Source organism: Hypanus sabinus, chromosome 10 (assembly GCF_030144855.1).
Source record: "Hypanus sabinus isolate sHypSab1 chromosome 10, sHypSab1.hap1, whole genome shotgun sequence".
Classification (NCBI taxonomy): Eukaryota; Metazoa; Chordata; class Chondrichthyes; order Myliobatiformes; family Dasyatidae; genus Hypanus; species Hypanus sabinus.
Window position 1 is genome coordinate 160,780,186 of NC_082715.1, and position 14,967 is coordinate 160,795,152.

At 46.9% G+C, this 14,967-nt stretch overlaps 1 protein-coding gene across 3 annotated transcripts in view; it reads right to left on the reverse strand.

Annotated features, from left to right (window-relative positions):
* Positions 1 to 14,967, reverse strand: part of mmp11a (matrix metallopeptidase 11a) — a 99,142-nt gene that overhangs the window by 15,126 nt on the left and 69,049 nt on the right. For 2 of the 3 annotated variants that reach the window (XM_059983355.1, XM_059983353.1), the window contains exon 6: positions 12,221 to 12,425. In XM_059983355.1, coding sequence (XP_059839338.1) covers positions 12,221 to 12,425 — 205 coding nt within the window. Of the gene's footprint in view, positions 1 to 10,374; positions 12,070 to 12,220; positions 12,426 to 14,967 lie in introns of those variants that run through there. The other variant, XM_059983356.1, reaches the window with a different exon arrangement.

Below are 14,967 nucleotides of genomic sequence, written 5' to 3' on the forward strand. Positions count from 1 at the left end.
ATATCGAAAGCCCCAGAGTGCACATGGAAAGGGACGTTTCCAGCAGTGGCAGAATGAGACTCCAGAATACAAGGGACACAGGAGGGGTAATGAGGCCTTGGCTCAACAAGAACAAACGGAGGCAAGTAAGCATGTGAGTTCATTCCTTATTCAGCTCTAGAGAGAATGGGGGGCATGTCTACAGAACCAGCGTTCTATTCCGGGGGATTTCCAGCCTCCCCGATGGTCGCGTCTGCACCAGATGCTGCTCCTTAGAGACCATTTTAGAGAAGTGGAGTTGCAGAGGTGCGACCTGTGACTTGTTAGGGAAATTGAAGCAGTGATACTCAGGAGCTACAGGGAGGTGGTCACCCTGAGGCTACTGGAGACCCACGCATCAGGCAACTAGCCGAAATTAGAATGGAGATCCCGCTTGTTCTGGGGGGTGCTCGGGGAGTGGTCTCCCGATCTTCGTTGGGTCTCACCAGTACACAACAGTCTACACCGGGAGCACCGGACACAGTAGATGAAAGGACTGCCTGGGGCCCTGAATGGAGGGGAGGGAGGAGGCGTAGAGAGGGAAAGATGTATTTGGTGCCGGGATCCAGTTGGAGGTGGCAGAGGTTTCGGAGAATTATGTGCTGGATGTGGAGGCTGGTGAGGTGGTAGGTGAGGACAAGAGGAACCCTATCCCAAGTAGCACGGCGGGAGGATGGAGTAAGAGCAGATGTGTGTGAAATGGAAGAGATGTGGTTGAGTGCAGGAAGGGAAGCCCCTTTCTTTGAAATAGGAGGGCATTTCCTTCATTCTGGAATAGAAAGTCTCATCCCAAGAGCAGATGCAGTGGAGACAGAGAAATTGGGGGAACGGGATGGTGTTTTTACAAGGAGCAACGTGGGACTAGTCCAGATAGCCGTGAGAGTCCCTTGGTTCATAAAAGACATCGTTGGATGAGCTGTCTCCAGGGATAGAGACAGTGAGATTGAGAAAGAGAAGGGAAGTGTCGGAGGTGAATTTGAGGGCCGGGTGGAGGTTGGAGGCAGTGGATGAGGTCGACAAGTTCAGCACGGGTGCAGGAAGCAACACCAGTGCAGTCGATGTAACGTAGGAGAGGTGTGGGACGGTCACCAGTGTAGGCTACGTAGCCATGGGCACTTGCATGGGTCCCAGCTAAGCCTGCCTGTTTGTTGGTAACATGTAACAGTCTATGTTGCAAGCCTACAGGATACAATCGGGTCTTTTAAGAGACTCTTAGATAGGTACATGGAGCTTAGAAAAATAGAGGACTATGCGGTCGGGAGATTCTAGGCAGTTAGAGTGGGTTACATGGTCCGCACAACATCATGGGCCAAAGGGCCAGTAATGTGCTGTAGATTTTCTATGTTTCTATAATATGATTGAATTCATACTGCAATTTGAGAGGGAAAAGCATAACTCACATGTATCAGTATCGCAATGGAATAAAGGGAGTTATAGAGGCATGAGAGAGGAGCTTGCCCAAGTGGATTGGAGGGGATACTGGTGGGGATGGCTGAAGTTTCTGGAGAAAGTTCACAAGGTGCAGGGTAGATACGTCCCACAGAAGTTTTCAAATAGCAAGGGTAGGCAACGGTGACTGACAACGGAGATTAAGGACTGCATAAAAGCCAAGAAAAGGGCACACAAGGCAGCAAAAGTGGGAAGTTGGATGATTTGGAAGCTTTTAAAATCCAACAAAAGGCAATTAAAAAAAGCTATGAGAGAGAAAAAATTAAATATGAGGGCAAACTAGCCAATAATATAAAGCAGGACACAAGAAGTTTTTTTCAGTTAGAAAAAGAGTAAAACGGAGGCGAGAGTTGAAATTCGACCACTGGAAAATGATGCTGGTGAGGTAGTAATGGGGGACAATGAAATTGCAGCTGAACTTAATGGGTACTTTGCATCTGTATTAACTATGGAGGACACTAGCAGTGTGCCAGAGGCCCGAGAGTGTCAGGGAGCAGGAGTGAGTGCCATTGCCATTACAAAGGAAAAAGTGCCAGACAAACTGAAAGGTCTTACGGTGGACAAGTCACCTGGACCAGATGGACAACATCCCAGAGTCCTGAGAGAGGTTGCTGAGGAGATAACGGATGCATTGGTCATGATCTTTCAAGAATCACTTGATTCTGGCGTGGTCCTGGAGGACTGGAAAATTGCAAATGCCATTCCTCAACTCTTTAAGGGGGAGAAGGGGAGGCAAAAGAAAGATAATTATAGGCCAGTTAGCCTAACCTCAGTGTTGGGAAAGTGTTAAGGATGAGGTTTCGGGGTACTTGGAGACTAATGCTGAAATAAGTCAAAGTCAGCATGGTTTCTGTGAAGGGAAATCTTGCCTGACAAATCTGTTAGGATTCTTTGAGGAAGTAACAAGCAGGGTAGACAAAGGAGAGGCAGTGGATGTCATTCGCTTGGGTTTCCAGAAGGCATTTGATAAGGTGCCACATGGGGCTGCTTAACAAGATACAATACTGCGGTGTTACAGAAAAGATACTGGCATGGATAGCGGAATGGCTGACAGGCAGGAGGCAGCGAGTGGGAATAAAAGGGGCCTTTTCTGGTTGGCTGCCAGTGATTAGTGGTGTTCCTCAGAGGTCAGTATTGGGACCGCTACTTTTCACATTGTGTGTCAATGATTCAGATAATGGAATTGATGGCTGTTCGGCAAAGTTTGCAGAAGATACAAAGATAGGAGGAGGGGTAGGTAGTGCTGAGGAAGCAATTCGATTGCAGCAGGATTTGTACAAATTGGAGGAATGGGCAAAAAAGTGGCAGACGGAAAACAGTGTTGGGAAATGTATGATAATGCATTTTTGTAAAAGGAACAATAGTGTAGACTATTATCTAAATGGGAAGAAAGTTCGAATATCAGCAGTGTAGAGGGACCTGTGAGTCCTTGTACAAGACTCCTAGAAGGTTAATTTACAGGTTGAATCTGTGGTAAAGAAGGAAACTGCAATATTGGCATTTATTTCAAGGGGAAAAGAATATAAAAGCAAGGAGATAATGCTGAGGCTTTACAAGACACTAGTCTAACCGCACTTAACAGTATTGTCAACAGATCTGGACGCCATATCTCAGAATGTATGTGTTGTCATTGGAAAGAGTCCAGAGGAGGTTCATGAGGGTGATCGTAGGAATGAAGGGGTTAAAATATAAGGAGCATTTGGCAGCTTTGGGCTGAAACTGACTGGAATTTAGAAGAATTCCAGCGGGCGGGGGGTGGGGGGGGCACTGATCTTATTGAAACTTGCCGCATGTTGAAAACACTAGATAGGGTGGATGGGGAGAGGATGTTTCCTCTGGGGGGGTATCCAGAACCAGAGGGCACAGCCTCAAAATTGAGGGGCGATCTTTTAGAGGAGGCCAAGTCCGGGGGTATGTTTAAGATAGTTTCCTGATCGGTCAGGACGTTGGAGGACATGGCGAGAAGGCAGGTGTATGGGGTTTTAGTGGGATCCGAATGGGCTGAATGGCCTAATTCTGCTCCTATACCTTACGGTCTTATGGTTACGGGGAGAAGACAGAACAGGGTTGAGGGTGAGAAACAAAACAGCCATGACTGAATGGCATTGCAGACAATGGGTCAAATGGCCTGTTAATACTCCCTCTCATATCCCAAACGTGTTGGATTAATTGGTCACTATAAACTGGCTCTTGTGTGTGGATGAAGGGTCGACACTGGTGTGGAGTTGATGGGAATGTGGGGAGAATAAAATGAACTGGGATAAGTTTAGAGCAAGTCGGTCATCATGGACTCAATGAACTGTAGGGCACCATTTCTGTGCTCAAGCTGTCCATTACCCCAAGAGTATGAGTGGCCAATTCCTGCTCATATTTTAGAAACATAGAAAACCGACAGCAGAACACAGGCCCACAAAGCTGTGCCAAACATGTCCTTACCTTACAACTACCTAGGCTTACCCACAGCCCTCTATTTTTCTAAGCTCAATGTATCCATCCAGGAGTCTCTTAAAAGACTCTTGGCAGTGTGGAGGTTCAGAGGGATCTTGGGGTCCGAGTCCATAGGACGCCCAAAGCAGCTGCGCAGGTAAGAAAGTATACAGTGTATTCGCCTTCATCAATCGTGTAATTGAATTTAGGAGCCGAGAGGTAATGTTGCAGCTATATAGGACCCTGGTCAGACCCCACTTGGAGTACTGTGCTCAGTTCTGGTCACCTCACTACAGGAAGGATGTGGAAACCATAGAAAGGGTGCAGAGCAGATTTACGAGGATGTTGCCTGGATTGGGGGCTATTCCTTATGAGAACAGGTTGAGTGAACTCGGCCTTTTCTCCTTGGAGCGACGGAGGATGAGAGGTGACCTGATAGAGGTGTGTAAGATGATGAGAGGCATGTGGATAGTCAGAGGCTTTTTCCCAGAGTTGAAATGTCAGGAGTAAGATTTTTTTTTACTCAGAGAGTGGTGAGTGTGTGGAATGGGCTGCTGACAACGATGGTGGAGGCGGATATGATAGGGTCTTTTAAGAGACTTTTGGATAGGTACATGCTTAGAAAAATAGACTATGGGTAAGTCGAGTAATTTCTAAGGTAGGGACATGCTCGGCACAACCTTGTGGGCCGAAGGGCCTTATTGTGCTGTAGGTTTTCTATGTTTCTATGTTTCTATGTTTCCGCCTTCACCACCACCACCGGCAGCCCATTCCATGCTCTCACCACTCTCTGCTTAAAAAACTTACCCGACATCTCCTCTGTACCTACGTCCAAGCACCTTAAAAATATGCCCTCGTGCTAGCCATTTCAGCCCAGGGAAAAAGCCTCTGACTATACACATGATCAATTCCTCTCATCATCTTATACACCTCTATCAGGTCACCTCTCATCCTCTGTCACTCCAAGGAGAAAAGGCCGAGTTCACTCAACCTATTCTCATAAGGCATGCTCCCCAATCCAGGCAATATCCTTGTAAATCTCCTCTGCACCCTTTCTATGGCTTCCACATCCTTCCTGTAGTGAGGTGAACAGAACTGAGCACAGTACTCCAAGTGGGGTCTCACCAGGGTCCTATAGAGCTGTAACATTACCTCTCGGCTCCTAAACTCAATTCCACGATTGATGAAGGCCAATACACCGTATGCCTTCTTAACCACAGAGTCAACATGCGCAGCAGCTTTGAGCGTCCTATGGACTCGGACCCCAAGATCCCTCTGATCCTCCACACTGCCGAGAGTCTTACCATTAATACTATATTCTGCCATCATATTTGACCTACCAAAATGAACCACCTCACACTATTCTGGGTTGAACTCTATCTGCCACTTCTCAGCCCAGTTTGGCATCCTATCAATGACCTGCTGTAACCTCTGACAGCCCTCCACACTATCCACAACACCTCCAACCTTTGTGTCATCAGCAAATTTACTAACCCATCCCTCCACTTGCTCATCCAGGTCATTTATAAAAATCACAACGAGTGGGGGTCCCAGAACAGATCCCTGAGGCACACCACTGGTTACCGACCGCCATGCAGAATATGACCTGTCTACAACCATTCTTTGTGTTCTGTGGGCTAGCCAGCTCTGGATCCACAAATCAATGTCCCATTGGATCCCATACCTCCTTACTTTCTCAATAAGCCTTGCATGGGGTACCTTGTCAAATGCCTTGCTGAAATCCATATACACTACATCTACTGCTCTTCCTTCATCAATGTGTTTAGTCACATTCTCAAAAAAATTCAATCAGGCTCGTAAGGCATAACTTGCCTTTGACAAAGCCATGCTGACTATTCCTAATAATATTATTCCTCTCCAAATGTTCATAAATCCTGCCTCTCAGGATCCTCTCTATCAACTTACCAACCACTGAGGAAAGACTCAGTGCTCTATAATTTACCGGGCTATCTCTACTCACTTTCTTGAATAAAGGAACAACATCCGCAACCCTCCAATCCTCTGGAACCTCTCCCGTCCCCATTGATGACGCAAAGATCATCGCCAGAGGCCCAGCAATCTCCTCCCTTGCTTCCCACAGTAGCCTCGGGTACATCTCATCCGGTCCTGGTGACTTATCCAACTTGATGCTTTCCAAAAGCTCCAGCACATCTACTTCCTCAATATCTGCATGCTCAAGCTTTTCAGTCCACTGCAAGTCATCACTACAATCGCCAAAATCCTTTTCCACAGTGAATACTGAAGCAGAGTATTCATTACTTGTTACATACACCTGTTAGGGGGCATTCTCCAGATACCCTATGAGGTGACCGTAGCTTTCAGCCAGGAGCAGATGTCATCAGGTGACTCCCAACCTTCACAGAGTGTTCCAACCCTGAAGCACGACACTCTCCAGTTGGTGGCCAATCACTGCCCATTCACTCCTGGCCCCCAGCTTCCCTCTTCTCACCTACTCCAAACCCAACAAGAGGCTCATTCTGCCTCTTCCCCCATCCTACCAGCTGCTTGTTTTTTGCTCCTTTCATCCAGGCCCAGAGCTGACAACAACCGCCATGCTGATTTTGCTGAGAAACCTCCGCAGCCGATCTCCACAGGGAACAACTATATCTGCCATCCCTATCTCTACTGCCTTTATTGAATAAGAGAATGACATCTGCAACCGTCCAATCCTCCGGAACCTCTCCTATCCCTATTGATGATGCACAGATCATTGCCAGAGGTACAGCAATCTCCTCCCACAGTAGCCTGGGGTACATCCCGTCCGATCCCGGTGACTTATCCAACTTGATGCTTTCCAAAAGCTCCAGCACATCCTCCTTCTTAATATTTATATGCTCAAGCTTTCAGTCTGCTGTAAGTCATCCCTACAATTGCCAAAGTCTTTTCCCGTAGTGAATACTGAAGTAAAGTATTCATTAAGTACCTCTGTTACCTCCTCCGGTTCCATACCCACTTTTCCACTGTCACACTTGATTGGTCCTATTCTCTCACGTCTTATCCTCTTGCTCTTCATGTAGAATGCCTTGGGGTTTTCCTTAATCCTGTCCGCCAAGGCCTTCTCATGGCCCCTTCAGGCTCTCTTAATTTCATTCTTAAGCTCCTTCCTGCTAGCCTTATAATCTTCTAGATCTCTATCATTACCTAGTTTATTGAACTTTTCATAAGCTCTTTTCTTCTTGACTAGATTTACAACAGCCTTTGTACACCACAGTTCCTGTACCCTACCATCCTTCCCTGTCTCATTGGAACATTATCTACACAGAACCCCACACAAATATCCCCTGAACGTTTGCCACATTTCTTCCATACGTTTCCCTGAGAACATCTGTTCCCAATTTATGCTCCCAAGTTCCTGCCTGACCGCCTCATAGTTCCCCTTACCCAATTAAACACTTTCCTAACTTGTCTGTTCCTATCCCTCTCCAATGCTATGGTAAAGGAGATAGACTTGTGATCACTATCTCCAAAATGCTCTCCCACTGAGAGATCTGACACCTGACCAGGTTCATTTCCCAATACCAGATCAAGTACAGCCTCTCCTCTTGTAGGCTTATCTACATATTGTGTCAAGAAACCTTCCTGAACACACCTAACAAACTCCACCCCATCTAAACCCCTTGCTCTAGGGAAATGCCAATCAATATTTGGGGAATTAAAATCACCCACCACAACAACAACTCTGTTATTATTACTGCTTTCCAGCAGTAATAATAACTGCTGGGTCTATAAAAATACCCAGTAGAGTTATTGACCTCTTCTTATTCTTAACTTCCACCCACAGAGACTCCGTAGACAATCCCTCCATGACTTTCTCCTTTTCTGCAGCCGTGACACTATCTCTGATCAGCAGTGCCATGCCCCACCTCTTTTTCCTCCCTCCCTGTCCTTTCTGAAACATCTAAAGTCTGGCACTCGAAGTAACCATTCCTGCCCCTGCACCATCCAAGTCTCTAATAGCCACCACATCATAGCTCCAAGTACTGACCCACACTTTAAGCTCATCCGCTTTATTCATAATACTCCTCGCATTAAAACAGGCACATCTCAAACCATCAGTCAGAGTGCGTCCCTTCTCTATCACCTGCCTATCCTCCCTTTCGCACTGTCTCCAAGCTTTCTCTATTTGTGAGCCAATCTCCCTTTCCTCTGTCACTTCAGTTTGGTTCCCACCTCCCAGGAATTCTAGTTTAAACTCTCCCCAACAGCCTTACCACACCTCCCCGCCAGGATATTGATCCCCCTCAGATTCAAGTGCAACCTGTCTCTCTTGTACAGGTCACACCTGCCCCAGAAGAGGTCCCAATGATCCAGAAATCTGAATCCCTGACCCGCTCCAATCATTCAGCCACGCATTTATCCTCCACCTCATTCTATTCCTGTACTCACTGTCGTGTGGCACAGGCAGTAATCCCCAGATGACTACCTTTGGGGTCCTGCTTCTCAACTTCCTTCCTAACTCCCTGTAGTCTGTTTTCAGGACCTCCTCCCTTTACCTACCTATGTCGTTGGTAACAGTACTGTATGTACTATGGCCTCTGGCTGTTCACATTCCCACTTCAAGATATCGTGGACACGATCAGAAAGATTCCGGCACCCGGGAGGCAAACTAACATTCGAGTTTCTTCCCTGTATTCACAGAATCGCCTGTCTGACCCCCTAACTATAGAGTCCCCTATCACTCCTGCCTTCCTTTTCCTTACCCTACCCTTCTGAGCCACAGGGCCGGACTCTGTGCCAGAGGCGCGGCCACTGTTGCTTCCCCCAGGTAGGCAGTTCCCCCCCACAGGAGTACTTATTGTTAAGGGGGACAGCCACTGGGGTACTCTCTAGCATTTGCCTCTTGCCTTACCCACTTCTCTGTCTCCTGTGGCCCCAGTGTGACTACCTGCCTCTAGCTCCTCTCTATCACCTCCTCACTCTCCCTGACCAGAGGAAGGTCATCGAGCAGCATCTCCAGTTCCCTAACACGGTCCCTCAGGAGCTGCAGCTCGACGCACCGGGTGCAGATGTGGCCGACTGGGAGACTCCAGAACTTCCCACACCCGACTCCGAGCACAGAAAACCGGCCTCACACACTTTCCTTCTGTCCGTATTCAAAACAGATAACCTAGCTCACCTCGACCCGTTGAGCCAAAGCCTTCCTACTCTGTCTCCCTCTCCTCTGACAGCCGCTCTGTAAAGCTGTCTTCTTTTTAAACTCTCCCACTGTTCTCACGGGCCGACCTCCACGCACCTGCGTAGTCGTGCCCCATCCAAACTGCTGAAGAAGTAACTATGTTTCTATAATTTTAGGATAAAGGAGGGACATTTTGGCCAGAGATTAAGAAAGTCTTCACACAGAAGGCCGTGAATATTTATAAGACCATATGACTACAAGACAGCAAAGCAGAATTATGCTATTTGGTCCATCAAACTTGCTGCGCCATTTCATCATTTGAAATGCTCTGCTGTGGATGTTCTTGCAGGCTGCATCAATACAGGCCTCACATCGATCGGGTCTCAGGAAGGAGTGTGGACGAGGAACGGGTTTGGCTAGATCCAAGGGATGGTGGAATAAGCACGAGGCTTACTGCCACCCCACCTCCCACCAGACTGAGAGACACCTTCATTACTCCACTGAACGAGCCTTCTGCGTGAGCAAACCATGAACTGCTAAACAATTCAGAGGGTCAGGCAGCATCTGTGGAGGTGGAGGGATGACTGACATTGGGTCAAAACCCTTCAGCTTCATCAGGGTCTCAAAATTAATGCTGACCGTCTGTCTGCCTGCACGGAGATCGAGTGGATTCTCCCACTGATTCTGCTCTCGGTACCAGGTTCTGCAGTCCCTTGCATCTCTGAGCCTCTGGTTTGACTCAAGTTGGTTGTCACTTGGTGGAGGGCAAGAGTGGGGTCATTAATTCTCCTTGTGCAGAGGAGGTTCTGCAGTCTGTGATTGGGCAGGTGGGTCACTTTCTTTGGAATGGGGGCTGAGGAGGAACCTGACAGAGATGTCATGGGGGGTGGCGAGAGGTGACTACTGGCAGAGGGTTTAAGGTGAGGGGAAGGAGGGTTACAGAAGATGAGGAAAGGATTAGTGATCTGTAACACATGCAGAGGTGGCAGGAGCAGCGACTTCGACAACAGATAAAGCTGAGTTAGAAAACAGGATTAGTATAGACAGGAATTTGCTGTCTTGTTCTTAGCTCCTTGACCAACTGAAAATGCAGGCTCCCCCAACAAGAATAAGCAACATGGTGTATTGATGTAAATTAATACATTTTACATTAACAAATTTGACAATATTTTCCCTAATTTTCTTAATCCTTCGTGAGCTCGAGTTTTTTCCCCTAGTTCGCCTCCTATCAGATGATAGATCTCCTATCATCTGCAGATTGAGAGGAAGGAGTCAGTTTTATAGAGTTATGCAGAATGGAAACTCTTGCAGTTATCTGAAATAAACAATATGCCATTCCTCAGTCCACTTGCCCAGTTGATCAAGATCCCATTGTAATCTTAGATAACCTTCTTCATTGTCCACTATACCACTTATTTTAGTGTAACCTGTACACCTATTAACTATGCCACCAGTATTATTGTTCAAACCCTAAATAACAGTGAATCCAGCACCAAATCCTGCTACACACCACTGGTCAAAAGCTTCCAGTCTGATAAATAATGTTCCACCACTACACTCTGCCTCCTTCAAGCTAAATTTGTACCCTGCTGCACAAACGAGAGATTCTGCAGATTCTGTCCCATAGATGCTGCCTGGCCTGTTGAGTCTCTCCAGCACCAGATGCATAATTTGTATCCTAATGGCAAGCTCACCGTGTGTTTGAACTTTCCAGTGCGGCCTGCCACATGATACCTTGTCAGAGCTCAAACCATGTGGATAATTGCTATGCTTCATAAAACTAATTGAAAGAAAAACATGGAGCCAAGAATGATGTGCCTTAGTTTTGTTTTCCTTTCGTGAGGCACATATGTCATCCATGTACTTTTATATATAACCTGTAATGTGTAAACAAAAAGGCTTAATCAAACAATATACTTACAATATTATTGAAATATTAAATACACAACAATAATGTTTTCCACACTTCCCTCATCTATCTTCTTGTTCATCTCTTCAAAATACTCAACCAATTTCTTGAGCTACGACTTCCTACGCACAAGGCCACACTGATCAGTTGCATGTCCGTCCTATCTGTCAGAATTACCTCCAATAACTGACACACCACTGACATTAAGTTCAATGATCCACAGTTTCCAGGATTTTCCTTGCACCCTTTCTAAAATAAAGGTACAACATGGGCCACCCTCAAGTCTTCTGCCACCTTACTATTGATGGCAGAAATATCTCCATAAGGGACCCCACAACTTCTTCCCTGGCTTAGAAAAATAGAGGGCTATGGGTAACCCTAGGTAATTTCTAAAGTAAGTACAGCACAGCATTGTGGGCTGAAGGGCCTGTATTGTGCTGTAGGTTTTCTATGTCTCTATGTTTCCGTAATGTCCTAAGATACACTTGCTCAAGATCCAGAGATTGATTTACCTTTATGCATTTTAATACGTTAAAGCACCTACTTAGAACCTGTTCATGACACAATTGCAAATGGATGACAATATCCATTGATGAACTACCTGAGACAAGAGCTCGGAAATCCAGTAATCTGATCTGATGTTCAGTTTACGGCTGATCTTTAACCCTGAACTCCACTTCCCTGCACTAATCCCCGACCATCGATCCATCTGCCCGAAACATATTCAGCTCCAAGTGTTTGCAGCCTCTTTAGTGAAGATCCACCACCGTTTGGATCATGAAACATTTCACGGCTTGGCATCAAGTGGCAAATCCCTTACTTTGATACCCTGAGGCCTGATTGTAGATGTTATTCCATCAAGATCCTCTGTAAGTAGAGGAAAAGCTGCTACTCCTGCATTCAAATTCTCTCCATCTGCCTTCCTGGCTGCAATCCCTACACGTTAACCCTCTGTGGTGTGTGTGCAAGGACACTGCTCACGCTGAACAATAACTCCTTTCCAATAAATCTTATTAAAACAAACTTTTATTCTTTCTACTGAAGTGAATTACTTGCATTTTTCCACATGCATCTTCCATGTCCTTTCCCGTGCGCTTATCCATCAGCAACAGCCGAGACCATCTCGCTACTGAGTATGAGAGTGGTGGAATATGTACGAGCATCAACATTTAAACATTACAGATGCCTCTAACCCTAGTTGTCTCATGCATTAGTATGAAGGTTAGGAAAGGACAGGAGGGTCAGCTGCAGACATACAGAGTAATGTGAGGAAATCGAACCTTGAAAAATCCAGAAGTTGCCACCGGTGTCCTCAAAGCCGGCATCAATGTGGTCCGGGAAGTCCCACCAGTGCTGTGAGGCCAGGGCTGGGTAACCAGGCTGAAGCTGTCTGTTCCTCAACCTCCACACATACTTGGATTTAAAAAAGAAGAGCTCCCCGCGGATCATTGAGACTGCGTCGAAGTCTGTCTCACAGGCATCTGGCTGCAATCACAGTGGTGACAAGTACACATTCAATGCACAGGACAAGGACCCAGAAATTTCACACGCGCTCTGCCCTTTTTGTCTCCAGCCACAGCCACTTTGCAAAACGAACAGATTCAAAGTAGCTCTCGGTAAAGACCAGGTGTAAACTAGCCAACCCAACCCTCAACGTCAACACGACCAGTCCAATCTACCTTCATCCCTCTAGGGTCAGCTTGGAGTAGGAACCTCACAAAAACCATCAGTTCTTCACCTTGGACATAAATTTGCTTGTTAGGCGCATCAACAGCTGGGTTGAACAGATCACTCCCCCATCATCTTGACCAAGACACCCTACAAAGACTGCTCCGACAACACTTCCTAAACTTGCAGCCTCTGGAATTCTGACCTGGCCACAGGTGGGAGATTTCACCAAGGTGGCTTCGATGGATGTTCACCACCTACGAGGAAAAATGTACTAAAGTCCAACACAGGAGCAGGCCCTCTGGGCTATGATGACAATGATACAAATCAAAATTAATCCCACCTGCCTGCATGTGGCCCATATCCCTCCATTCCCAGCCCATTCATTTGCTGTCTAAACATTAAGAACTTGACTGAGTTTCCTGAAGAGGTGAACAAAAGGAATGATGAGGTTGCATTAGTAGATATTGTCCACGTGGACTTTAGCAAGGCCTTTGACAAAATACTCTATAGCAAGCTCGACCCGATGTGAGATCAGCTGGGATCCAGGGTGAGCAAGCCGGCGTGGTGGGCCGAGTTAGAGGTTGGTAGTAGAGGGTTGCTTTTCAGATCAGAGGCCTGGAGTATCATAGACTTGGGTTCTCACAAACAAGAGAAAATCTGCAGGTGTTGGAAATCCAAGTGTGGAAGGAATTTTGTCACTAGCTAGATACTAAGGGGTTAAAGAGTTTTTTTTTTCACCCTTAAACTGCTCCTGCAGGACTGCTCTGCAGGGCTAACTAGCTTGAGAGGGAGTAATCAAAGCAAAATCATGTGATGTTCTGTTTTTTTTAAATAGCTGAACTGTGTAATTGTCCCGGCCCCATGGTTGTAGGCAGAAGGAGCTTTGAATGGATAAAGAAAACAGTAACCTGATTATATTTTTTTCACTGTGCTAAGACATGATTATTGAGAAAAGGAATTATCTGCTTGCATGCTGTATTTCACAAACGTGCTTGGCAGCTTTTGATAACATACACTATATAATGGGAAAAGTCTGTGTACTTGGGGAGAGTCTCAAGAACTCTGCTTTAAGAGGTTGATCTCTCCTACGTATCATGTTATAATAAAGACTTTCAAAAGCCATCTCCCTTTGTGTCTGAGTAATACCTTTTCTGTAACAATCTGGCGACGAGGATGGGATCCTCATGGTGCTCCACCACCCTTCAAGTTAGAAGGGAATTAGTGGAACGAGCAACTCAGCAGGATTAAAAAAGAACCCGAGCGGAAAGAGTTGACTTTCCAAGTTAGGAAAGGCACCGGCGTCCCAGCTGAAAGCGGGAATGGCCGTAATTTTTCTGGCGCCCGAGCTGAAAACGGGGCGGACAGTGGAGGTCCTAGCTGAGAGGGGGACTGAAAAGTAAGAAAGAGTAGCTACCAAACTGAAGATAAAGGAGTGAAGGGACCGCTGACAAAACTCTAACACCGGTGAGCACTGTAAATAGATTACCAGAAACCGTGTGGCGTAACTGTGCTTTTTTTCAGACAATGGGAAATTCTAGCAGTCGAGCGGCTTCTGCTGCTCCTGCGACCCCGTCCCGACGAGCAAGGTCAAAAGGGGCCTTGAAGGTAAGTAAGAAAATGGAGAAGCGAATGAGAGCTGTGAAGAAGACTCGACAGAAGGTAGGAGACCCTCTGGTGCGCCCGGGATCACCTGCTGATACGGTGAACCGGGAAACCGGGGACAACCGATATGCAGTAACTTTCAGCAGTGATCTCTACGGCTGGTCACAGGGAGACTGGCCGTACGGGGGGACTTTTAAAATTCTATTAATACAAACCTGGTGGGACGAGGTGGCGAATGGAAATGGAAACCCCTATTGGGGTTTTGAGTACATGATGGGGCGCTTTGAACAATGGATGGAGGTAGCTAAAAGACACCAACCTCCGAAACAAGAAAGGACGGAGAAGTCTCCCGAAACACTGGGCTCTCCTAAAAATCAGGGCCCCGCGACACCTACCGCTCCACCACCCTGTCCCACCACGCCCGCTCCTGTGCCGCTATTTCACCAGATACCCCAAATGGTGTCCCAGGCCAGGAGGGATCACGGTCCCAACGTAGGACCAGATGGAATGATGGACGAGGTAACAGAAATGGTCGCTGCCCGGCGTCAGCACGCTAATCGTGTACAAGGACAAGCAGCGCCGCCCACCTCCCGAAGCGCAGGAAGGGGCAGTGGGGGAGCAGGTAGAAGAACGATTAGGGACTGCCATGCGAACTAGGAGCCAAACCCGACATCACTCACCCCCTTCCTGCCCTTCCCAATTCGTCCTCTCACCCAGTTCAGCAAGCTCCAGAAATAACGACCGGGGAGACAGC